Source organism: Ziziphus jujuba, chromosome 9, assembly GCF_031755915.1.
Source record: "Ziziphus jujuba cultivar Dongzao chromosome 9, ASM3175591v1".
Classification (NCBI taxonomy): Eukaryota; Viridiplantae; Streptophyta; class Magnoliopsida; order Rosales; family Rhamnaceae; genus Ziziphus; species Ziziphus jujuba.
Genome location: NC_083387.1, coordinates 29,679,823 through 29,705,123, shown reverse-complemented (window position 1 = coordinate 29,705,123; position 25,301 = coordinate 29,679,823). Strand labels below are relative to the sequence as shown.

The 25,301-nt window shown below is 31.9% G+C and overlaps 4 protein-coding genes across 6 annotated transcripts; 2 read left to right on the top strand and 2 right to left on the bottom strand.

Moving 5' to 3' along the window:
• The first annotated feature begins 6,486 nt into the window (after positions 1 to 6,486).
• LOC107428012 (membrane-anchored ubiquitin-fold protein 4) lies at positions 6,487 to 11,326 on the top strand. Of its 2 annotated transcripts, none has more exons than XM_016038452.4 (4): positions 6,487 to 6,807; positions 7,247 to 7,453; positions 10,425 to 10,595; positions 10,883 to 11,326. In XM_016038452.4, exons 2-4 carry the CDS (start codon positions 7,321 to 7,323, stop codon positions 10,936 to 10,938), a joined length of 360 nt encoding a protein of 119 aa, XP_015893938.2. In that variant the 5' UTR covers positions 6,487 to 6,807; positions 7,247 to 7,320; the 3' UTR covers positions 10,939 to 11,326. The 2 variants fall into 2 exon arrangements, with proteins under 2 accessions (XP_015893938.2, XP_015893939.2); XM_016038453.4 differs by having other exon boundaries at positions 6,492 to 6,807; positions 7,247 to 7,450.
• A 980-nt stretch (positions 11,327 to 12,306) lies between these two features.
• Positions 12,307 to 15,114, bottom strand: LOC107428032 (GRAS family protein RAM1). The gene is made up of 2 exons (XM_048480299.2): positions 14,066 to 15,114; positions 12,307 to 13,419 (listed from the first exon to the last, which is right to left on the bottom strand). The coding sequence occupies exons 1-2, from the start codon at positions 15,092 to 15,094 to the stop codon at positions 12,307 to 12,309; spliced, it is 2,142 nt and encodes a 713-aa protein (XP_048336256.2). The 5' UTR covers positions 15,095 to 15,114.
• A 3,927-nt stretch (positions 15,115 to 19,041) lies between these two features.
• LOC107403498 (pollen-specific protein-like At4g18596) lies at positions 19,042 to 21,269 on the top strand. Of its 2 annotated transcripts, XM_048480300.2 has the most exons (3): positions 19,042 to 19,175; positions 19,268 to 20,466; positions 20,582 to 21,269. In XM_048480300.2, the coding sequence occupies exons 2-3, from the start codon at positions 20,301 to 20,303 to the stop codon at positions 20,917 to 20,919; spliced, it is 504 nt and encodes a 167-aa protein (XP_048336257.2). In that variant the 5' UTR covers positions 19,042 to 19,175; positions 19,268 to 20,300; the 3' UTR covers positions 20,920 to 21,269. The 2 variants fall into 2 exon arrangements, with proteins under 2 accessions (XP_048336257.2, XP_015865874.3); XM_016010388.4 differs by having other exon boundaries at positions 19,108 to 20,466.
• Positions 21,270 to 21,369: 100 nt separating this feature from the next.
• LOC107403493 (omega-hydroxypalmitate O-feruloyl transferase) lies at positions 21,370 to 23,603 on the bottom strand. The gene is made up of 2 exons (XM_016010380.4): positions 23,120 to 23,603; positions 21,370 to 22,900 (listed from the first exon to the last, which is right to left on the bottom strand). Exons 1-2 carry the CDS (start codon positions 23,597 to 23,599, stop codon positions 22,022 to 22,024), a joined length of 1,359 nt encoding a protein of 452 aa, XP_015865866.3. The 5' UTR covers positions 23,600 to 23,603; the 3' UTR covers positions 21,370 to 22,021.
• Positions 23,604 to 25,301: the final 1,698 nt, after the last annotated feature.

Below are 25,301 nucleotides of genomic sequence, written 5' to 3'. Positions count from 1 at the left end.
TTTTTTTTTGGTCAATTTGAAAGTTACTTTTTAATTTTATCAAATTAAAATTATTTGATAGATAAATTCATACAAAATAATTTATAGACAATAAAATTTAAATAAATATTAACATAAGAACCTAATATTTTAAATAAATAAAATATTAACTCATATAATAATTTTATTATTTTAAAATTAATAATTTCATAAATAGTTAATACATATTTAATAGATATGAAATGAAAATATTGTGATAAATTTAATTATTTTGAAAATTTTAATAGAGAGTTAATAAAAATATAAACCAAATATAATAAAATATTAATTAAATATATTAATTATTTTTGTTTAATTTTTTTTTCAAGTACAGATTATTTTCTTATTAAATTTCCAAGTATTTTAAGTAGTATTTTTGTTATTTAAAAAAGAGAACATGAGACGCAATGTTTTACGAATGCGTTGCCTATTCCATTTTTTTTTCTGACTTTTATTCTTTAACTATTTTCAATGTTTATTTGTAGATGAAAAATAAAAAAATAACCGGAGAAAAAAAATGAAATTGAGAGAAAAGGCATCGCTTTTAATTGTAAATGCGTCGCTTGTTCTCTTAATTAAAAAAAAATATATTTTTCTACTTGCAACTTTTAAAAGCAAATAAACTATACTTCAAAAGCAAATTAATAACTATTAAAAAACGAAAAAGTAAAAAGTATCTGGTGACTCTTTTTGCTTTTTATGCATCGACTGTTCTATCAAATGAAGGAACAAAAAATAAAACTTAGAACATGATTTTAAAGTAAACAAACTGTACCTCGAAAACAAAATAATTAAACTACCACTTCGATAATTTTGTTTCACATATATAAGAAATATTTTCAGTTTTTATTTTTAGATAAAGAATAAAAAACTAATTAAAAAAAAAATAATGACATTGATGCAACAAGCAACGCTTTAAGATGTAAATACGTCGCCTATTCTCTTAATTTAAAAAAAAAAAAAAAGCATCTTAAAAAGGGTTTTAAAATTTTACGCGTTTGTTCTGAAAATTTTTGGTGCCTTTTAAAATTTTTATGCGCTCCTTTAAATCTATTTTCTTTTCTAAAACTACATCAAGTACACTACCTAATAGATGTTATATTTGGAAGCAATCTAAGAGAGACATGAAGAGTGGGATATTTCGGGTTTCATTTTTCATTTGCCTACGTTTCCGTCGGGAAGCTGGGTTTCTCTGTGTCACCCTTGTGGTTAGCTGGGCTTCTTGTTTCTTCGTCTCCATCGTTGAGATGAGTTTTTTTTTTTTTTTTTTGTGGTTGGCGGTGACATGTGGTGGGTTGGGTTTTTTTTTTTTTTTTTTTTTTTTTCCTTCATTTTAACCATAGGTTAGGTTCGTTGAGTTTTCTTAATCTTGCTTGTGTAGATATTTTGTTTATGATATTGCTTGACATTGTTTTGTTAAGTTCAACAAATATTTTATGTTGAAGATCTTCAAGATGGTCTGTTGTTTCAACTCCATCACAGCATCATACTTTTGTTGAAGAAGATGTTCTTGACGATACTACAATGACTCACAATTCATTTGTCATACAGTTGCCAAGTGTTGATGAAAATGATAATGAGGATGAATGTAAGAGTGGCTATGTTCGTAACGATTATGAGGGGATATGGATAACAAATACCTTTTAAATAAATTGGTACGTAGATTTATTTATATGTTTTAAGTAATATTTATGACATTTATTATTATCCATTTAATTAATTTTTTTATTTGCTTTCATAAGAACAACGATAATATTTTTTAAATTTTCATCTACTAAATTATTACTTTTTAATAATTAATATATATTTATTTTGCATAAGTGTTTATAAATGTATTAATTTTTTCATATACAGTATGAGGATGTGTAATATCATCAACAAGGGAATGACAACTTTTATCTCAATGAATATGCAATTCATGGAGATTTAGTTAATATTGCTTTTGCTTTTGCATATACAATAGTTTACCGAATTATAAAAATATTTCATGAGATACTATTTAATTTATTTAATAATTATTTTGTTATGAAAATATTTACTTTCAATTTTTGTATTCTAATTACTTTGAATGAAGCTAATTTTAATTTTTTTGTATTTATTATTTTTTAATAAATTTTAACAATTAAAAAAAAGCAACGACAACGTACAAGAAGAAAATTGAAGCTAAAAAGACTTGTAGCGATGCATAATAACAACATGGTCACCATTTTCAACCTTTAGCGACGCTCTAGACTTGCGTCCTTGTTTTTAGTGACGCTTTTATTTAAATATATAGCGACGCAAAACAACGAGTCGCTAAAGGTTAAACATATATGAAATTAGTGACACGTAGCTGTAAGTAAACAGCGACGTATAACTACACAAATCGCTAAAAATTCTACAATTTAGCGACGCATATGTTTACATAAAACAACGACGAATTACAATAAGTCGCTAAAATTTCTAACAATTAGCGACGCATAAAATGTAAAGTCGCTGTTTCTTCCAAATTAGCGACATATGAATTTACATAAAGCAGTAATGCAGTATAATCGTAAAAATTAACGACGTAGAGAGTTAAAGTCGCAGATTCCTCTATGTTTAGTGTCGCAAGTCTCTTTATATTTAGCGACTTGTTTTTGTACTGCGTTGCTGTTTAATCTACATTAGGTGACTTTTATTTCTGCGTCGCTGTTGGTATAATGTTTTTAGCGACTGGACATTTGGCAACTTTGTGAAATGCGTCTGTGTTTATTGCATTTTATGCATTTAATTGCGTCGCTAATTAGCGAATTTCGCGTAGTGCAACAACTAAAACTGACAAAAAAAAAGTATATATTTTAACTCTTGGACTTGCTTTAAAAGCTCTTAATTTGATCAAAACTTAACTAAACTCTAAATTTTCATTTTAGTAATAGTTAGAATTAAAAATTTACGACTCTTATAGAGGACAACTTTAATTGATCATGATATACGAAAGATATATTTAGTTTACTTAAAACCAATTAGCCAATATTACACCACACTAGAAGCACCGATTTTTTACAATTTGTTATGGTGTTGGAAATTGTAATTGACATCTCTTCAAGATAAAGAATTATTTAACAAAACTCTATAAATCTTTGTGATTTCGTGCAACTTAATATATTTAATGAAATTCAAATAAAAAAAAAACAAAAAAATACTGCATTGTTATACCTATATTATATTAATATATAATTTTAATCCAACAAAAACACAGTTTCCATTTTATATTAAAACTTATTTATTAAAAAATTGTTATTTGTCTAACTAAATTTTTACTTTTAAATAATTAACTGAAACACATATTTAGTACTTTTTTTTTTCTAATCATTACAGGAGTCAATAATACTTGATTATATATTTAGTACTTAACATGTTAATATAATATGTATTTTATATGGAAGAGGTGATGAGGATGAGGAGAATGATAACATTAATGGTTGTGACAATGATAAATGTATTACAAGCAATAATATTCCATGTATCTTTAAGCTACGGAGTTCCTCCTCCACATTTACCAAATTCTCCTATTAATTCTCCATAATATTCAGCTGATCCAATGTCATTAGATATAAATTATTTTATGCAGAACCCATGAAATTCAGACAATTCTATTTGGAAAAATGATATTTATCACCGTTCATGAATATTACTAGTGGTGATAAATATAATTTTTCTAAGAGAAAATATTAAACCTTTGTCGGAATGCTTGGAACGTGCTAGCGAAAAATGCATAAAGAAGCTCTTAGCTCTGCTCTATCACTGCACATTGGGTTATACAAACTACAACATTATCTTCAATTTCAAATGATCTGGTATTATACATTCTGATCCCTCATCATCTCTCTATTATCTCTCTCTCTCTCTCTCTCTCTCTCTCTATATATATATATATATATATATATATATATATATATGTATATATATATATACGGAAATTCTATGGTGAAGACGGTCCGCATGAGAACCGCAGTATTAGTGAAAATCGTCACTAATATTATGAAAAATCGTCACCAATACTGTGGTCTGCATGAAGACCGTCCGCACCATAACCAGATCGTATATATATATATATATATATATTATATTTTCCATTGAATTTGAGATTTCTTCTATTTTTGTTTCATTGTTGAACTTTTGTAAATTGATTAAGCTCATGCATATGATGAAGAACGACAACTGTACATATTATTTGTTTCTTCTACATATTTAGAAACTTATTGTTAATCTATTCATTTGTGAATTTATTGTTAATATATTCATTTGTGAATATATATCTATATATATATATATATAAGAAACAAATAATATATTTTTCATTTCTTTAATTCATATATAAATACTGATAATGATTTCCATTAATTTGTAACAGATTTGGATCAAGCAAACGATTATATGGAAGCCTGTTATGAGGGATGCAAGAAAACTATTTATTTATTATTATAATAAAGATAACAATATTACTCATTGAAACAAAATAGGAATTTCTTTTTTGTAGTAATTATAATTTATAAACAGAAAACAAGGTCCATAAATGGAATTGGAATTTCATAGGAAAATAAATCCAATTTTAAAAATTCAATGAAATAAAAGGATATTAATACGTATTCTTTTTCAACATTTAATTTATAAACCAAACATATTATAAAGTTACCACCATTTAATCCATAAACCAAAAATACCATTAAGTTTCTACAAATTAAAGACTCCTCGATAGAAACGTCCATATCTTCCACAATTTATGCACAATTAAATATTATATCTATGTACTATTGACTAACAAAAAAAAAAAAAAATTGATTTGAAAAATTGTTAAAAAATTTGCATATATGACTTCATATATATTGGTGTTAAAAATATTGTAAGGGTTTAATAATAAACTGAGGAAGATGAGGATGATGATGATGATGGTTGGGAAATGGGATGATTGTTTTGCAAGCATCTGCACATAATCTTCCTCCATTTTCATCTTCTTTTGATAGTATTTCTGCTTCTTATTCTTCTGATTTTAGATATATACTTCCAAATCCCATAAAATCCCAAGACTTTTATTTGTGCACGGAATATTATATAAATTATTGTCATTCAAGATACAAGGGAGGCCGTTTTCATACATTCTGATCCTCATCATCCCAATAACACCCCGTTATTAAGGATGCTAAGTGTTTAGAATTGGAGTCGAAGAAATGCACACAAATATTATCAAGTTAAAAACATGATTGAAACATTTTGATTTTGCCAAGTTATACCATCAACCATGATGATCAGCAAAATTATGGGAATTTGGTTGTTAACGTTTGTGTGAGCATTCTTACTTGACGCCTTTTCTTTATTTTCTCACTTTGCATATGTTCCAATAATTCCTACATATATTAAAGCAAATTTAATAAGCTCAACAATCTTTTATAATTTTAATAATCTTTATTCCTAGATTGTGTAACAATTTAATAATGTTTATTCCGAATGTTCATAAGAAAATTTAATTACATAAATGGAAGGATGTTCAATGATATTGATCATCGGTGATAAACTACAAATCTTGGGTTCAAAGTCTAAAATCTCTTCCCTAATTTATCCAATAAAAAAAAAAAGAAAAGAAAAAGAGAAAAGAGAAAGACTATTACAAATATGTCTTTTTCATTAAATCAAAAGGATGCATAAATTACTCTAAATATTATTTTAATTATATAATAATATAATTATGTATATATACCATCTAACCAGGACAAAATTTAAACCGGACGTGATAAGTATTTTTTCAATGATTTCATTATCATTTTTCAGGTTAAATCTTCAAATATATATAAGTAATAGTCCCAATACTAAGATATGTGAGAAATATGTTATCGACTAAAAAAAAAAATATTTGATAAATCATTTTTGCCTTTGTTATACTTATGCTTGTGGGAGGAGTTCATACAATTACAATTGTTAATTTGAATTACGTGCGTATTTTTAGCAAATAAATAAATAAACAAATACCTGTACATTTGTTTATAAGTGCAATAATTTTTTTTTTCTTTATTGAATTCGTTTTTAAAAACTAAATATTTATTACCTTCCCTTTTTTCTTTTTTTTCTTTTTACTCTTTCATCAAAAAACTTTTGCAAAAGGAAAGATTTGCCCTGGATAAATTTTTCTATATGAGATTTAACAGAGATAGGGAAAATATCCATAAATATTTATCAATAATTTAACAAATTTTTAATAGAGACACATAAATTATATGTTTTTTTTTTACGGTTAAAAGACAAAACTTCTCTCTCTCAAAAAAAAAGAAAAAAAAAGAAGACAAAACTTCAAGAAATTTTAACGAAAAGTTCGATTTTTTTTTTATTCTTTACTCCCGACATAAATATATCAAAAGAAAAAAAGAGCTAATTATCGGTTTAATTATGATAATAATAAATTAAGACGCTTTGCATATATAAATATATATATATATATATATATATAGAATTTTGTGAAAATTAGACGGACAGCACCACAAAAGTTATTTCTACTACTATTTCTAGTCCACTGACAAGATTCGAAATCCCATATCTTTCCTACTTTCTTCCCTGTTCTAATTTTTTTTTAAAAATTATTTTCGAACAAAAATTTATATAATCATAAATTTTAAAAAAAACAAGGACAGAAATCTTCAAGATCGGGTCTAGGGTTTCTCTGAGTTTCACATTGTAAACATTCTCTTTCGAATCTCTCAGGTCTTCCTCAAAAACCCTAATAATACACTCTCAGAAAAAGCTCGCAGATTCTTTCCCTCAATCTGTATCTTCTTTCAGGTAGTCTTTTCCTTATTTTCTGTTTTTTTCACTTTTTTTTTTCTTCATCATCTGTTTTTTGGCATAATATTTTTTTGAGCTGTTTATTTGTTAATTATTTAATTTGTTAACCAATTTATTCTTTTATACTTCAACTTTTTTTTTTTTTAGCTTTATAAATCAGTGTGTTTGGTTGCCGAGAAAGTTGAGGAAACAGAAAAATAATAATAATAATAATTTTAATGGTCTTATTTGCTTCTTTTTTTCTTTTTTGTTTTTTTGTTCCTAAGAAATTTAGAGCGAAGTGTTCATTTTACTGAGCCAATTGGTTTAATATTCAGTACTGTTTCTGTTTTAACTAATTTGGGGATAATGGGCTTTGATTTGTATTTTTGTGCTTTAATTTTTCTCGGGAACCAAGCTGAGCAATTGACAAATTTGTTTCGATTGTTTTGTATAGGGATTTTCGTTTAGTGAAGGAAGAAGGTGTTGAAACGTTTTGTTGTCAAGGTTTGAATTGGTGGGGGAGTTCAAATGCCGGAGGAGGACCTTATTGAGCTCAAGTTCCGACTCTATGATGGTTCGGATATTGGTCCATTCCGATACTCACCGGCCGCAACTGTCTCAATGCTCAAAGAGAGAATTGTGGCTGAGTGGCCGAAAGGTGGTCAGACTGTTCAACTCCATGTACCTCACCTTGTTTTCAATTTTGACAATGAAATTAGTTCTTTCATATGCTTTTTTGAATGTTTTTATTTACTTATGAATTTTTGTATGTAACATGGTATGGTGACTTCATCTCTTTTCTTTTTTTTTTTTTTTTTTTTTGGGTCATATGGCATGGCACTGGGTTCCTAATTAGAAATTTCTTATGTTAGTACAGTTTATAATTATTTAAAGATATATGTGATTGATGAGTCTCATTCTCACAATGCATTCCATATTGAGTTAGCAATCTTATGGAATTATGATGCTCTGTTTTATGCGGCTTTCAATGTGTCCATTCCGTCATGATGCTAGGAATCTTATGATCAGTGATGCTATGTTTTGCTGCAAGTTTGTTGAAACTGATTTTTGGTAAAAGGGGTAGGCTTAAGGAATTTTAGATCCATGAAGTGTGCATGTAGGTTCATTCTTTTATTTTGCCATGACTTGTAAAGTTTCTTGAAGAGTTATTTGCTTGTCAGCGAATCATTCATCATCTCTTGTTCTTTCGTGTCAGATAGAGATGTTGAGTTATTTAAACTTTGATGGTCAGTACTTTAGTTTAGCTTATTGACTTACTTGAAGATGCCTTGGCAGACATTTATTGGCTAACCCATATAAAACACCATAGGAAAGAATGCAAAAAAGAACCCAAAAAAAAAAAAAAAAAAAAAAAAAAGAGGGAAAAAATTTATAGATCGAATGGTAAGGATAGTTAAAGCTGAAAAGCCAATGTAGAAGCGATTTCAAGAGTAGGGAATGGCAACTGTGTTGAGGTTCAAAATTTAAAGTGGATTTGGCCCTGTTTCTACTGAAAGGAAAAATACAAGAAAAAGAAATGCAATAAATAATAAATCCAACTTTCTGACACTTGCTAAAGTGCATGCATGCTACTTTCTTTCAGCAAAATCTAGTTTTAATTATCACAAGCATGTCTATCAGTTTCTTTTCTTAGCTTTAATATGCAAAACCTGTGAGGGGAAAGGTGGTTTTATTCAGAGTTTATGTTCCATTGAAAGGATACCACCCTGGGTTCTAATCTATTTCTCAAACTGATCCTATTTTGTGGAGCCTAATGTTGTCCCATGTTGGAGTAGTTCTAATGGGTTCTATGATGGTTTCAGAACATGTGAGTTAAATCGATTTTTTGTTCTGGGATATGATTTTCTCCTGGTAGATATTTGATTTAATATGCCAGAAATGGTTCCTTTTTGTTAAGGGCATTGTGTGTTTTAAAAATTGAGTGTTTTCATAAATTATATTGGCATTTTTGTAGTTGCCAACATGAAGTGAAGATTTCAGTGGAGCTCCCTTTACTATTTTTGTTTGCCACAAAATTTTGTAGCCAATCATTACAGGTGTGTGACAGGTAGAGTTTTTTCTTTTTTCTTTTCTTTTTGTTGGTTCAGAGACATGTAGGAGTTATAATATAGTTCCCCAATAATGGGCCTTTCTAAGCTTTATACCTCCATTTAGTTTGAGAATCTCCTGAAAAAGAGTAATATTGGGCTATCTTTATATTCTTCCTGTTTACATAGGTATTTTGTTTGGAAGTATGGTACTTTGAGCAGTATAGATAGAGCAACTGATAGTTGCATTTGCTGACGAGTGACAATCATTTATGAGAGATTATATTGTATTTTTGTGGTATCCAATCTTTAAATCTGAACCCTATTTTATGGTGGACCTGGACCATGTTGTGATATTCTGTTTCCAGAATTTTTAATGAAAAGGACGCTCAATTAAAGTATGACCATGTAAAAGATTAGTCTTTCTGCATTTGTTTCTCTAGTAATTTCTTTTTCCATTTAAATTTATTGGTTTGGACTCCAACAACTCAATGATCTCTATTTCAAGCGGTTACAGTATGCTGCTGAAAGAGTTTTAATGTAATATGATCTGCTAATATTATCATTGACAACATCGATGAGAATGAATTCACCCAAAAAACCATTGATGAGAATGAATTTCTCTCTGCGTAAATCAATGTTCTTTTTGTTTTTCAGGTCCTAGTTTGAAAAGTATGTTTTGTTACTAATGCTTTGTTCAGTTGTATGTCCTCTTTCTTGTTACTAATGCTTTGTTCAGTTGTATGTCCTCTGCTCTTCTACCTGCTTTTTTTTGCATTTGAATTCATCATGTAATTGGTTTAGAGTGCTGGAGTGCTATGTATTTTGAAGTATAATGAGACCTAGGTCCTTGTTAGTGTTTTGACTTTTAATTAGGATATGGCTAATAAGCTACTCACTCTTTTTCAAGTTTCACTTTATCATATTGGTATTAAGAGGATGGAGTGGCAAGTGGCATTGGATATGAAACACTTAATTTGTGCAATTATCAATGTTTATGGCTATAAGAGGAAAAGGTGGGTTGCTTGGTTTTCAGTCAATGGCTACTTTAAATGTCCGAGGTGGGACCATTGCTAAAATGTGGTGTTATAGATTTCCTACTCTTTGTGCTTCACATCCTTAAACTGATAAAGAGTATGATTTTGTTCTCTGTACTAGTTATCTTGGATCAAAATCAAAGTATGAGAGGGATTCTTTATTTTCTGTTGTCTACAGTAGTTTGTTGCCATGACACCATGAAGTAGCATACTCCTGTTATTCAACAGAAAACCGTAATAGGGTCCTTGGATACTTGTTGTTTCGTTTTTACACTATGTTCGAATTTAATTAACACTCAATTGTATTTCCTGTTTTGTCCTACTACTTTTAAGAAAAGAAAAATAGTAAAAATTAATTGTATGTATGTCAGGGCATTTCTATCTTGCCTTGTTATGGTGCTGACTTGCTGTAGTTTGTCAGTTGAGAAAGAAATGTTGGGGAATTTTTATGTGGTACATGTCCCTTTGTGTTATTGTCTGTACTGCATATTGTACTTAATTATATTTTCCCTCCAACGTTTGACCTGATTGTTCTACCATGTCTCAGATAAAAAGATCGCACCCAAAGTTGCAAATGACATAAAACTGATTAATGCTGGAAAGATTTTGGAAAACAGCAAGACTGTTGGCCAATGTAGAGCACCGTTTGGAGAGCTTCCAAGAGGAGTAATCACCATGCATGTTGTGGTGCAGCCATCTTTGGCAAAAGCAAAAACAGGTAGTTTTAATCCTAGATTGGTTATTTGGCTACATGTTGAACTTTTGTTGTTCGTAAACTTGCCAAAAATAGTTTAAAGTTGCATTGCCTGCTTATCATATATCCTTTATGGACTGGTTTGTTTTAAGACACATTCATTTTCATGTGCCAGCGCCGGTCATATTCCTTTGTTTTTTTTTTTTGGGTTAATTTTTTAACAATGTTCCAAAATAACTTTATTGATGAAGTGATATGCTGACTCCATTTTATTATTCTGGCGTGCTAATTTATGATTGCTTTCTTAACAGAAAAGAAGGTTGATGAAGTCCCAAGGAAAAGCATTTGTTCGTGTACCATATTGTAATTTGGTTAGTGGTGGCGGAGGGTGTTAAGCATGGTTTGGTAAGAAGCTTTGTGAGGCTGCATTGGGGGGTTTCCATGGGCCCATTTGGACCACGAAAAATGAGTATCTGCAGGGAGAAGAAACGAAAAATAATTTGTCAAGAAAACAGTCCCATCCGTCTCCTTGTTACATGTTTTCAAGAGGGCAATCCTGTGTAAAAGTCCATGTTAGTCCTTGATGATATATGTATTACTTTACGTTCTATTAAACAAAAAAAAAAAAAAAAAAAAAAAAAAAAAAAAAAGAAAACGAAAAAAAGGGTCGCTTGATATTATGTATTTTGATTAGCTCCAAATTCAGCATCTATTCCAAAAATTTTATTTATACAACCAATGGTTATGGTGGTCTACTTGCATTGTCTCTTTTTCGAATTGGGGCCTTATTTTGTTTTTGATTCCCAACGGCATTGTTGAGCTTGTTTATTTGTTTTTGGAAGCGTCTCTCAGAACTTTTTTAATATGAATTTTGAATTAGAGAAGGTAGATTACTTACTTTTTTACCTCAACCATACCCCTTCCTTCACTGGAGAGTAAAGAATAAAGATTTTTTACAGTTGTTGTTGGCAAAATGGCGGGCTTTATACCACTTCTTCTTTAGAGTATCAGAAAGAAACCTGCATTAACTTATTAAAAATTTAAGAGGTGGAAGATAAATACTAAACAAACTAAAAACAAACATTATTATCAAACTTTATCCGGCTAATTTATATCGATTATAATTATACATCATTTTGTTATTCTGGATTGAAGATATCCATGTCAAAACTTATCAATAGTCAGTATCACCAATTGAATATCAGCCAAAAAAAAAAAAAAAAAAAGGAGCTTCCTTATATATATCATACTAAATATTGTTTGACTTGCGGGGCCTGTAGGTCCAGTGGTAACGACATGAAAGATGGACGAAAATCAGGAGAGTAATGGGCAACAAGACAATTTCTCAATCATCTCTTCATTGCTGATTCAACACAATCAGTAGAAATATATAAAAATAAATAAATCAAGATATTTAACCTCCAATTTCTGAAAATGTCATTTTCTACAAAAGAAATGGATCATCTATATATGAAAAAATATATCATCCGTATTTTTTCCATAGTTTCTTATTATTTTTCTTCTTCCTCCTTCGCTGTATCCATCTTCTGCGTTTTTCTGCATGGGTTTTCACAACTTTGACAAAAATGATAACAAATTCTGATTGTAAAATATTAAAAAAAAAACGTACATGTTAAAAAAAAAAAAAAAAAAAAAACACAACAAAAAACAAAAAGCATAAACATGGTGATGATCATCATCATCATCATCACGAACATGAACATGAAGTAACTAATTAACATCTCCATGCAGAAGCAGCAATAAGAGGCCTATCTTGCCAACCCAAAAGCAAGCAACCTTTATCCTCCGTCAACCTATAACCTTCACATGAATACAATCCCAACAATATCTTCGACTGTGTCACCGCATTCGCACTCAATGCCACTCCTTTAAAGCCCTTCCCCTCCATCACCTTCCTCCATTTCTCCAACCTCTCATGCCTCTGTATCCTCTCCGCTCCCTCACAAGCCACGATGTTCCGAATCTCCGGCGCGAATATGTACTGCTCCACCTTTGCTCTCTGAGCCGAATCCGGCGGAAACGTCGCGTCCAGCGAGTCGAAAATGGCCGAGTAGTAGTGCAACGCTTCTAGAAACCTACCCAGGAAGTAGGGTCCGTTATGGCTTGCCTCTTGCTCAACTAGGGTTACTATATTAGGGGCTTGGTCCCGAATCATCGTCAGTAAGTTCCCCAGGCAGTTCCCCGGAACACGGTGGAGGCGGTTGACCGAATTCACCGCCAGAGCTTCGCCGACGCGGCGGTAGAACATGTGGGGTTTGAGATCTTCGAGCTCTTCACCAACCGCATGGAATTCGAAGGGGACGTGGAGAGAGTGAGCGAGCTCAGTCAAACACCGGCCAGTCTCTCTCACCGTATCGATGGAGGGACCCACACCGGTTATCCGGAGGAACGGGGCTCCGCTGGGACGGGCGGCCAAGGCCTGCATGAAAGCAGGCCATTGATAGCCTTGGAGGATGTCGAGATCGATGACGTGGACGCGGTCTTCGGCTTCAAAAGCTTCGAAGATGGCTTGGTTAGCAGTGAAATGGGCGAATTTGACATATGGACAAGCTTGGTAGACGATTTGGTAGATTTTGAGGACTTCTAGGGAGGAGCTAGGGAAAGACGGTGTAGAAGCGGTGACTGGGTTGGTGGTGAGTGTGGCGGTGAGACGTGCACTGAGGGCGTCCGCGAAGCAGGCAGCCACCCTTTGCATGGAATCGCCGATGGGTGTGACGACTCGGTTGAGGTGGTGGAGATACCTTCTGGCCAGCATGTAGTCTTCTTTTGCAACAGCTTCCGCACAAGCAAGAAGAAGGTGCACCAGTTGAAGTCCACTGTCTTGTTCCTGCATTATTGCATATATATATATATATATATATGCATGAATGATCACTCTAAGGGCAATTAACATGTATATAAAAAAATATTGGCTGTTTTGATCACAGTGATTTGTAATAAATTAATAGTTATTAAAATTTAATTACAATCTTATTTTTGTGACTAGTTGACTATATTGAATATTGGAGGAAAGGAAATTTTTTTGTTTTCATTTTTCCTATTATCATCCACATTTGATTTGATTGGTGGTGATAGAATTTTATATCTTATTTTAAAAACCAATAATTTTTGTTTTACTTAATTTATCTTATTTCTTTAATAATAATGATTTTAAATAAAGTGATATCATATTAAGTATGGATAAAAAGATGAAAGAAAAAAAAAGAAAAAAAAAAAAGAATAGAAGATCTAATGGTTTCCAATCAAATTTGACAAGGTTCTCTACTAAAATGTTTATTTTTATTTAAAAGGGGAAAGAGTAGGTCAAATGCTTATAAATTTTATACAACAAAATTTTATTCTCTATTATGAAAAAAATTTCTAAATACGTATGTCTATATACGTGTACAAAAAGACCCTTTATGCTATTAAGTTAAAACAGTCACAAAATTAAAAAAAAATACGGTGAAGGAAATAGAGTAATAATTTTTCACCTGGTCAGAGGCAATAGGAAGAGGCGCCATTAAACTATGGTTAAGGTTATGATGGAGCTGTACTGGTGGCTGGGATTGTTGCTGTTGTGGACGATGAATATTAACATTAATATTATTATTATTATTATTATTGCTAATGTTATTGTTATTATTATTATCTTCCCGCCTTTCTTGTCGCAATTGTTCTGATAATGGAGCACCTGGTCCAATAGTCCCCATTTGATAACCACCACTCTCTTGTGTCACCTGAGACCCTCCAGGACCGGAAGATGTTTCACTTGCCGACCCACAAAACCTAGAAGAAGAAGAGGAATTTGGGATCGCCAAGCAATCCAACGTCGGGGGAGTCGGAATATCGTAAGATTGCTCTGATGAAGAATTCCCACCACCACCAGCCATCCCTGTCATCTTGTTAAAACCTCCAACAACGAAGCCATCTCTCTGATAATCATCCAAGAAATCTTCAATTGCCTGCAGGGCAAAAGTGTCTGTATGCTGCATATACTGATTACTACTACTACCATTATTGTTGTTTGGAGAGTTAAAGACCCTGTGAAGTGGACTGAGTCCCTTCCCTCTGCTGCTAAAAGCAGCTCCAACCTGTGAACCAAACCGCGGTGGAGAACATCCCAAGAGACTCTGCCCCTGCATTGACTGAGCATAATTGTAATTGTAATTGTAATTGTAATTCGATGTTTGCCGCGGCGACGGCAAGTTTCTAACCGGAGATAAGATCATGAAGTCGGAATCGAACTGGTCGGAGAACAATGATTCCCAGAGTGATGAATTGTCCGGTGATTGGACTTCCAAATCACCATCCAGATCGAATTTCAGAGTTGGGAAGTTTAGGCTTGGTGGGGTTAAGCTGCTTTGCTGCTGATCCATTATATCAGAGCATTGAGAGGAGGAAAACTTTTTCTTTGGTTCTGAAATTGAATTGGATTCGTTAGTTGAAGTTTCTGGCTGGATTTTGTTAGTGCATGAGCTCTCACTTTTGATTGACATGCTTCCACAAAGTGAGTTAATCATAATTTTCTACAATTTTTCTCCAACCCAAAAAAAATAAAGATAGAGAAAATGATTAAAAAAAAAAAAAAAAAAAAAAAAACCAGAAACTTAAAATCAAAGAATTATCTGTTTATCACTATAGTTTGTAGATAATGGAAATAGGAATTTTTTTTTTTGGTTTTTTGGGGGGTGTGTTTTTTGTGTTTTGAGTAATACTATTATTACTCTCTCATATCAATATCATTGTAAGGCTCAAACCTAGAGTTAGTTTTCTAAAAGTTGGTATTTTGGGTTTGAGAAGGGAACTGAGGACTCTGTTTTGAGGCTTTTTATGAAGTGAGAATTAGAGATGGACAAAATAGAAAATGGAATGAATGTGGTTGGAGTTTTGTGATTGAATTGCCTTCTTTTTTATCACCCAACTACTAAGTTTTGCATAGCTGTTTCCTAGAGGCATAAATTTTGTCATTATTTTTAATATTTTGCTACCTGTTTTAACTGTATTTGCTGCTGAGAGTTTTGGAGGGATTTTGAGAAGTTTGGAAGTTTTTTGGGTCAATAAGACAGTTTTAGTTGTTTTTTTTTTTTTCGGCCCCACATATTCCTTAGGCCGGCCCAGCTGCTGAGAGACAATGTCATTGTAATAGTAGGACATTTTCTTGTTAATTAAGAATAAATATTTGTTATTTTTTTAACTAGATGTGAATCTTAGATTGGTTTTGGTTTCGGTTTAAGGGATCTGGGAATCAGGGGGGAAATCTAAGGAAAATATATATTTTTTAAATTTTGGAAAATAAAAGGGACAGTTTAGCAAATTAAATATTTCAATTGAGAAAAGGACTTAAATTATAGGTAATGGCAAATAGGAGCTAAGTGTTATCTAGGTGATTCTATAACTGATGCCCTGCGCATTGGTTCTATCTGTTAAGCCATACTTTGAAAAAAAGAAAAAAAAAAAAGAAAAAAAAATTACACATATATTTCTATACCTGAAATTGATTATAATTCGTGAGTTTCTTTTTTCTTCTTTTTCTTACTAATGAGAGCTAACAGAGTTCAGCTCAAAAAACAAAAAAAAATTTGTGCTTTTGTGTCAAAATTTACTTAGTTTATTATGAGTTAGTTAAAATGTGGTAATCGTTTACCAAGTTAATTTAATTGATTTATAAAGTAGTAGGATGAAACTTTTTATGTTGAATTAGCAAGGAAGTTGTGAAATGTATAAACTAGCTAATTTTCCATGCATATGTGCATGCAAGATGGACATACTCCCCAGTAATTTATGGTTACCTTCATTTTTTTTTTATCCTTTTCTTTTGTACATGTTTGTAATTACGTGTTCAATATATATACTTTTTTATTACAAAAAAAATTTGGACGGCGTTACTTTATACATACTTTAATAGGTACGTAGTATAAACTAAGGTACATATATATATATATATATATATATATTAATAACTTATAATCTTTATATGGATCAATATATAATAGCAAACTGTGGTAATTAAGAAAATGTAGAAATGATAGGAGTTATTAAGAGAAAAACGGAGAAAAAGAAAAGAGAAAGAAGACAAGAGAAGAAGGCATAGGCACAGTCGTCGGATATGCGGTCGGTGAGGCCGCCTAAGCCTTGGATTTGCCAAAGGACCCAAGTGATTTGTCTCCACCTATTCTCCCTTCCTTTGCCTCTCTCTCTCTCTCTCTCTCTCTCTCTCTCTGTTACCCTTACCCTTAACCTTAGCCCTTAGGCGGCTTTTTCATATTCTTTTTATTTTTTATTTTTTATTACTCACTGCACTCCTATTACTATTATTTATATAGTTTATATAAATATAATATGGTTGCTTTTTGCTGCATGAAATGGCAATCACAAAAGTTTCTTGTATTTATCAGCACCTACCTACGTTAGCCATTAATCTTCTGCTTTCAATTATAACATTAATCATACCAAAATTTAGCGTTTAGTTTGTCAAACTGGCTGGCTACATTATAAAGTCCATTCTATGCGTACAAAAACCCATGGTTTAGAGACAGTTTATATATATATATATATATGGTATTCTACGGCTGATTTATGCATATGTATACGTGTGAGAGCTAGGCTGGACTAGTCTTACAACTAATACTGAAAATATTAATAATGCTAATTGCATTTATTAGCCTTTCGGTATTAATTGGCATTCGATAGCTAACTGGTGTGCCGCAAGCCATTAATTTTTTCTTCATTTTTCGAAGTGTTTATTGCCTATTATCTATCCAGTATACATAATCTCTAATGTAAATTTTCAATAGCAATGTATATATATATATATATTGGGAAAAAAGTATTTTCTATTGCAATATCTTGTCAATTACTTAATATTGTGAATATATTATGCATCGAAGGAAATAATTTAAAGATGGATAAGGTTTTTTTTTTTTTTTTTTTTGGGATGAAAATAAAAGATAGATGAATTGACTTTGTATTTTGTGTTTTTATTTTTATTTTTTTTTACATGTATTATTATTGTGTTAACTTATATATATATATATATATATCTTTCTATCTTTTGTCATTTATATATGTTTTTCATGAGGATGATTCATCTTGAATGAACCATAACACAGGTTTCATGTCCTTACTTCTAAACTTACCAAGAAAAAGAAAACTAAAACAAGTAACAAAGGAATTGATCAGCATATGAGACAGTGGTGGAGTTTACATGGCATTGCTTGTGAAAATCAATTTCTATTTTAAATGACGCTAACTTTGTCTTATTTCTTGTTAATAAACTCCAAAAACAAATCATGCTAGCCAATTAATGGTTGACTTTATTAAGAAATTAGAATCACCATGAAAATGTACTTAAACATTTAATTATATCGGCCAGGTGGAAAAGCACTCTATTTACCAAAAACAATAAATAAATAAATAAATAAATAAAATAATATGTCACGAAGCACTCCATGAAATTAATTGGGGAAAAAAAAAAAAACCATGAATTTTTAGATCTGATATGCATATAACTATTACAACATGTCAAGTTTACTAAAACATGGGCCCGAAGTTATGAGAAAGGCCCATAAAGATGGAATGAAAATGTGGACTTGTATGGACATCCCTTTGGGCTTGATACAAACCCTTGCAACCAGGCTTGGCTCCAAAGCATTTGAAAGTTTGATGTGGATTTTTTTTTCTTCTTTTTTTTTTAGGTGGCAGCGACAAATTTTGTCCTTACAAGTAAAGCACTTAAGAGATCAGATTAGTATTTCGTAATTAAACATTGTATTATGCATTTCATATTGAGACGGGTTCTCATAATTTAGTAGTCACCCTCTCAAATAATGATGTGGGTTTGTGCTTGATAATTTTAAAACCGAGAAATAAGAGCTTTTGTGTGATTTCAAAGGTCTAAAAACCCAAGAAAAAAGGGTTCCTGAAGTTGGGGAAAAGATAAAAAAGAAATCTCTATTATATATATATATATATATGTATATATTACTATTATTGCTTTATTTGTGATGTTTAGCAATGGGAAAACAAATAAGCTGTATACCCGTGACTCCAACGGAATATTTATGATGATACATAAAGTGCACGTCCCACTTCACAGATTCTTTTGTGCACAAAACGTTCAATCATAAGCTTGTGTAAATATAGAGAGGAGATCTTATTTTCTATTCACCTTTTTGGTAACTACATCATGAGCTTAAAAAGCTTCTGATTTCTCAGATAACCTCGTTTAAAAATAATAACAGCCTCGCTTAATTATTGTCAAGTACTAATTTGTTTCTTACTTTTCGATTACCAAGTAATATATATGATATTGACAATGATAATATCAATATAATGTATCTAATAGTTGAAAAAGAAAAATCAGTATTAATGGTAATGAATAGTTTGATAACCAAAATATAATAGTAAAGAAGTTAGCTAAACTAGTCTATTTTATTATTTATCCCCTCACATGGACCTTCTCTCTTTTCCTTATCTCTCTCTCTATATATATAAGAAAATCAAATTGCAATAGGAAAGAGTATATACTTCTTTCTCCATAGCTTAGCTATCAACATGGTGTCTTCTGGTTTTCATCCATAACCAGACCAGAATTGCCTGCTGGTATGGTTTTTTTTTCTGCATTATTTATATTAGCTTGATATGTTTTGTTCTATAGGAGATTTTTTGTTTTCTTGATAATTATTGTTATATAGGTTATGATGCATGAAAAAGAAGCATATACAAACACAGCCTCATTCAGTCTGCAGATTGATCCTTAAAGATGACCTTTTTTCCCCCTCTAGCCAAGAATTGGTGACGGTGTGTCAAAAATTTATGCTCAAGTTGGACAGTTCTTACACTTCCATCTATGCATTGGGGGTGTCCTCCAATGCATGGTTGTCTATCTGCTAGAACAATTAAGTTGCATGACTCGAGACGAACAGTGTTTTCTCTTTTTCTTTTTTCTTTTTTTCCTTTTTTTTCTCTATAAATTTGGTCTGAAATTATTATTATTATTATTTATATGGAAGTCGAGTTAATGGTTTTTGAAAATGCACGTGATCAAACAACTTGACATTCCCTTTTCTTTATCAGTCTATATCCAGAGGGATCCACAAAATGTTTGCAATAAATTTCACCAAACAAAACGTCATAAATTGGATTTAATTCTTTCATGAAAAATTGAATGCCTTTTAGGTAATTTGCCTTGGCTTGCCTCCCCTTGCTATCAAGTTCCTTACATAACACATATATAAAAGCCAGAGTTGAACAAGTCTATCAAACCCACATTTTTGTAAAGAAATGAGTTTCTATTATAGGATCTCTCAGAAAAACCAGTTCTAAACATTAACATCCCTTAGATTTCCCAAAAACAATCTCTTTTTTTCTTTTTTGTTCTTGTTTTTTAAAAAAATATATTTTTTTTCACTCTTCTCTCTCCTAGGCATCAATTTCCACATCTTGACAAAGGAAGTTCACATGTCTTTGTTTGTTTTGTAAGAGATAAGTATCCTCTACTGCATTTTTTTTTTTTTTTTTGGCTTACAGTTGTTTTCTCCACTAGCTACTATACTGCCTTTTGTTATCCACATAGAAAGCTAAAAGCTAATCTTCAAACTATAGAGCTCTGTGATTATAATGCTCTGAAACCTGTTTACAGAAGAAGAAGTATAAGAAGAAACTACTACATTTCAAAGAGAAGGCCTGGGTGGAAGTTAGTTTTCCACTTCTTTCTGAAACTTCTCCATGAATTCACTCATTCTCTTTACTATTTTGTGTTTGGTTTTCAAGTCAGTAGTTTTAGAGGTTTTGGCAGCAAAAAGAATCAGCTCTCAGATCATTGTGATGGGTTTTGTTTATTGTGATATTTGCTCCAACAACACCTTCACTAAGCACAGCTACTTTTTACCAGGTGACACATCTCAAACTCTCAATATACTATTTTCAGCTTGTCTTGGATGTGAAATGGGTGTTCTTCGTCTTCTTTTTCACTTTAATTAATTTTATATTGCCAATTTCTTCACCAGATGCTGAAGTGAAAATAGACTGTAAGTTCAAAGCAGTCTCACCAAGAACCACAGAACAGATATCATTGTCAGTGAATAGAACTACAAACAAATTTGGAGTTTACAAGTTGGAAATACCATCTATTGAGGGAATTAAATGTGCAGAAGATTCAGCAATAGTCTCTTCGTGCCAGGCAAGCTTAATTAGGAGTTCATCTTCTTCTTGCAATATTCCTGGTTACAAAGCCACATCAGATGAAATAGCTATCAAATCAAAAAGAGCCAATCTCTGCTTTTACAGCTTAACCGCTTTGAATTTCAGACCATCAACGAAAAAAAGTAGTTTCTGTGGAAAATAAAAAAGCTAAAACTTCTTAGCTACCATACTGCCCCATTTTCTTCTTCCTGTCAAGTACCATGTTTTTCCACTTCAGTTTCTTTTCCTCTACTCTTCAAGTACCTCCCAACATTCACAATCCCATTTCTTTTCTTTCCATTAGCTTATCCAGACATAATCCAAGAAACCCAATATCTTGGATACCCTATTCCTTCTAGCCCATAAATGGGATTATTGTGATATCTTCTTTGCTGTACTAAGTCTGTGGTTTTTGAGCTATACTAATATTGTTCCAAAATATTTAAACAAATATGTACAGTTTGTGTACAAGAGGATATAATTGATTTACCACTCTACTCAGATTACTTCCTTTATTACAATGCTAATTACCAAATCTATATGCATGTTACTTCCTATGTAGGAAAAACAGCTTAACATTGCAAAGATTTGCACAAATTTCAGATCAATGCACACACTAAGAGGGTAAAAGTAATTCAAAAAATCCAAAATGTTGAAAGATCAACACCACATATAATTTTGATAACAAAGACAATTTGGCTTCAGATATCATCCTCAAGGTAAAATCATAAGCATGTTTTTAAGCTCTCCTCTGCTATCAAACCCACCATTAATAACCCAATAAATGTCAAGAGATTATAGAAAACTATAAGTATTAAAGTCATGAATATCTCAAGAATTTGAGCCCTCTAGAACATGTGCCCCACATAAATTTATTCTCTTATATATAGACCAATCAAGCACAATCAGCAGTAAAATAATTAGCGACTTGAAATTTGACAGCTGACAAAGCAAAAAACAGATTTAGACCAGACACAGATAGACCATCTCAATAGATTTCAAAGCTAAGCAAAGAACCTAGTCCACCTCCAATTCATAGGGCTTAATTTATATATAATGATATATAAATATGCAACGTTCAGCATCCCAATGTCTAATCTATTTGAAATGCCAAGCGCCCATAAGCCATTGGAAAAATAAAAGAATGCTCATACTTTTTGGTAAGAGCAAACTCAACCATGCTTATTTTTTCTTTGATATACTAACCCACAAGGATATCGTACAAGAAATTAATAAGAGCACCACACAATATATTCTCAAGCATTTTAGACAATTTTCATAAGTTCTTGAAAGATGTTCATGGCAGGAGCAGGAAGACCCAAAAGCACATTGATACCCTTCCTCTCTTTCCCATGTAACAAAAACAAGATCACCTCCTTCTCTGGCAATGCCACTGGTCCTGTCAAAACAGGCTCTCCCCATCCAAAATCTGTGCTGTAAAACGACAACCTAGACCAGGTCGTTATCAGAAGCGTGGAAACCAAAGATGGCCTCGCTCTTGTCACTTCGAAGTAATCAATGGCCGATCTCATGTAATCATCGTTCACCATCTTGATTGCCTCCTGAACCTTTCCTGCAGCAAACGACAATGGCTTTTCCAGCAGTTCTTTTGCTTGGCATATGGAATTTGTCAACACAATGCCATTTCCAAAGTACCCTTTTGGCAATGGAGGACTAAACTTGTGTCTCCCATTAACAGCAAAAAGGAGCTTTGTGTCTTGTTCAGGATCCAATCCGAGAGCCTTTGTTCTAGCCCTCCAAACAAACGCAGAGAGAGCTTCAAATGTTGTACAACATTTTCCTAGGCCGGCATTGTTTCCCTTGGCTTTTATCTTTAGCTTCTCGAGCTTTTCTGGGTTGAAACAGAAGGACTCATAGACAAATTTATCATCTTCTTCATAATGGCCAATGTTGGTGGTTATGGAAATGTCTTTGATCTCAGAGAATTCTTGGTGTAGGAATTCTATCTTTGGTGGGTTTCTAGCTTTGAGTATTGTCCTGTCTAGAGATGGAGGGACAGTTAAGGGCAAGCCTCTAGCTGTTTCTCCCCATGAGTTCACAAACTCCATAGCACCAATGCCATCAAACATGCAATGATTCATGCATAGCCCAAGAACAAAGCCTCCGCATTTGAATTTTGTCACCTGGGAAGATTAAAAAAATAAGAAGAAGAAGAAAAGTATAAGCTTTTATAGTGCTTCCTTAAAAAATATCTACTGTTCTAGGGAATCAATCATGTTGAAACTATCTACTATTGGTTAGCTCGATATACCAGATTGTAGGTATAGTGTTAATTTAACATACTTAAAAAGTTAACCTTTTATGTGGTGAATTTACTCTACAATTTTCATTGCTTTTCGAACCTGTGCAACCATAGGAGGCATCTCTAGTATGTTCTTTGCACCAGGAATGTCATAAACCAGCTTCCTAAGGTTGTCCGGATCAGGTTTTGTTATGTCTCCAACCTCTTCAAGTTCACAATATGCTTCAGACTCAACAAAAACAACTCCTTGTAATTGGGAACAGTTTATGACAAGCTTTCCCTCCTCGCTGATTGCTAGCCGCCCAGCGAGCGGATAATAATGAACAAGAACCTTCTTCAATGCATTTCTGATCACTTCACCAGCATTTTCATTTGGTTTCTGATCTTCTGATGATTTGAAGCAGTAAATAGTACGAACAATCACAGCAATGTTCTGGTCCAGATTTGAAAGAAAGTAGAGACCTTTATAATTGTTGTTGCTTTGCTCCTCTGGAAGAACCAGTGTTGGCTCTCCTCTCTTCACTTTAAGCTCAAGCACATTGCAGCCATTTGAGTTCTCCATCATTGCAGACTCTCCCATCTCCAGAACCTGAATCAAATTCAACAAGTTAATAAGTTGGCAAACATGGGTATGTTGAAAATGATTGATAATGGGAAAACAGACCATGTGATCAGTAGTAGATGAATAATTACAAAATTGCTCAGAACACACAGGTTGTTTATGTTTCAAATTTTTGATACTAATATACTATATGATTCTTTTCCTGTGGGAATATCCCTATTTATATGTTGAAAAAGATAAGATTTGGGTCCCAGATTAAAGATCAAAATTACTTGTGAATATAAGAAATTGAAAATTATAGTGAGAAAGGTATAGGTAATTGTAGCTGATTGGAAAAAGGTATTCCCTTTCCCTACTTCTTATGAGAGAGTTATTTTTTGTTTTTATTTATTATTTATTTTTAGTTTTAATATGGACACAGTCTTCTACAGCAGTTAATGTAATAGATGTTCAATGGATTTGGTTAGGCCACAGGACGTGGGACCTAATATAATTTCTAATACCAGACTAAGAAAATTTTATAAGCCAGATACATATATATATATATATATATATAGAGAGAGAGAGAGAGAGAGAGAGGGAGAGAGAGATAATGGGAGTCATTTGGTGAGGTTGGCATCCCAAATTCTCATTTAAAAGGCTGAGTGTAGTGGTTCAGTTCAACAGCTCTAGCAGAGGCTCACAGCAGTGCATGTGGGTCTGTTTGAACCAATATTTTTTAGGCATTCAAGATTAGGAATTATGAAGATTGAAAATAGATTTATCTCACATGGATCAACATCTCTTTACATTAGAATTGTCCTTTTTTTATTTTTTTCTTTTTTTTTTTTAATTTTTTATTTCCTTTATTGTTGTACAACCGGCTTGTGATTTAAATGATATTTAGGTTGAAAAAGCAAAAACACCAAATCAAAGACAATTCCTGATTTTGATATTGCAAAAAATTAACTAAAAATTGAAAGGCAGAAATTAATATTTTTGAAAAAAATTAATTAGTCAAAACAAAACAGGTTTTTGGATATTGGACACTCTTTTCAGTTTTGTTTTTCTTTGGTCAAATTTTTACAATTTTATTTCAGTCAAGAACACCTTCTCTAGAGTTTATTTGGAGAGTAATGAATTCTATTACAGAGTAAACCAAAGTCTCTAAACTTATTTACACATATATATTTTGTTTATAATGAATTCTATTACAGAGTAAACCAAAGCCTCTAAGCTTATTTACATCAACGGAAAACTTTGTAAGAAACCAATTACACTAAGACACATGTAATAATGGTTAGACTAACTACACTGATAATACGGCACCGGACTCAGCTCGGTTGGAATGTTAATTATAGTCAAGACAAGTGAGAAGAGAAACACAGCACATGACCTGACCACTTATTCAGTTCAAGTTACTTACTCTTGTACCTTTGTAAACTTAAATTAGTTTAAATGTCCTGGATTAATTTTATTTTTTTTACTATTTTATAAAAATTTATTTTAAAGATCTTTTGTTGTTTATACCCAATACGATTAGAAATAGGACCCGACCCTTTTGTAGTTGCAATCTTACATTAAAATTCCAAAAAGGGATATACTCTTATGTTCCCATAATGGAAAGAGTGAATGGAAGATATGGTAAAGGTAAAGAATATAATAATTCATAAACATGTTATCCCAATCCATTGGCAATTTTTAGAGAATATATTCTAATGATTACAACTTACAAGAATGA

Bases quoted from the DNA above. Each gene is read 5' to 3' on its own strand.
- LOC107428012 (XM_016038452.4), top strand. From the start codon at position 7,321: ATGCCGGAGGAGGACCTTATTGAGCTCAAGTTCCGACTCTATGATGGT. The intron at 7,454-10,424 runs GTCAGACTGTTC...ACCATGTCTCAG, and splicing joins GGCTGAGTGGCCGAAAGGTG to ATAAAAAGATCGCACCCAAA. The intron at 10,596-10,882 runs GTAGTTTTAATC...CTTTCTTAACAG, and splicing joins TTTGGCAAAAGCAAAAACAG to AAAAGAAGGTTGATGAAGTC.
- LOC107403493 (XM_016010380.4), bottom strand. From the start codon at position 23,599: ATGGGAGAGTCTGCAATGATGGAGAACTCAAATGGCTGCAATGTGCTT. The intron at 22,901-23,119 runs GTTCGAAAAGCA...TAATCTTCCCAG, and splicing joins TGCCTCCTATGGTTGCACAG to GTGACAAAATTCAAATGCGG.
- LOC107403498 (XM_048480300.2), top strand. From the start codon at position 20,301: ATGAATTCACTCATTCTCTTTACTATTTTGTGTTTGGTTTTCAAGTCA. The intron at 20,467-20,581 runs GTGACACATCTC...TTTCTTCACCAG, and splicing joins GCACAGCTACTTTTTACCAG to ATGCTGAAGTGAAAATAGAC.
- LOC107428032 (XM_048480299.2), bottom strand. From the start codon at position 15,094: ATGATTAACTCACTTTGTGGAAGCATGTCAATCAAAAGTGAGAGCTCA. The intron at 13,420-14,065 runs GTGAAAAATTAT...GCAATAATGCAG, and splicing joins TTCCTATTGCCTCTGACCAG to GAACAAGACAGTGGACTTCA.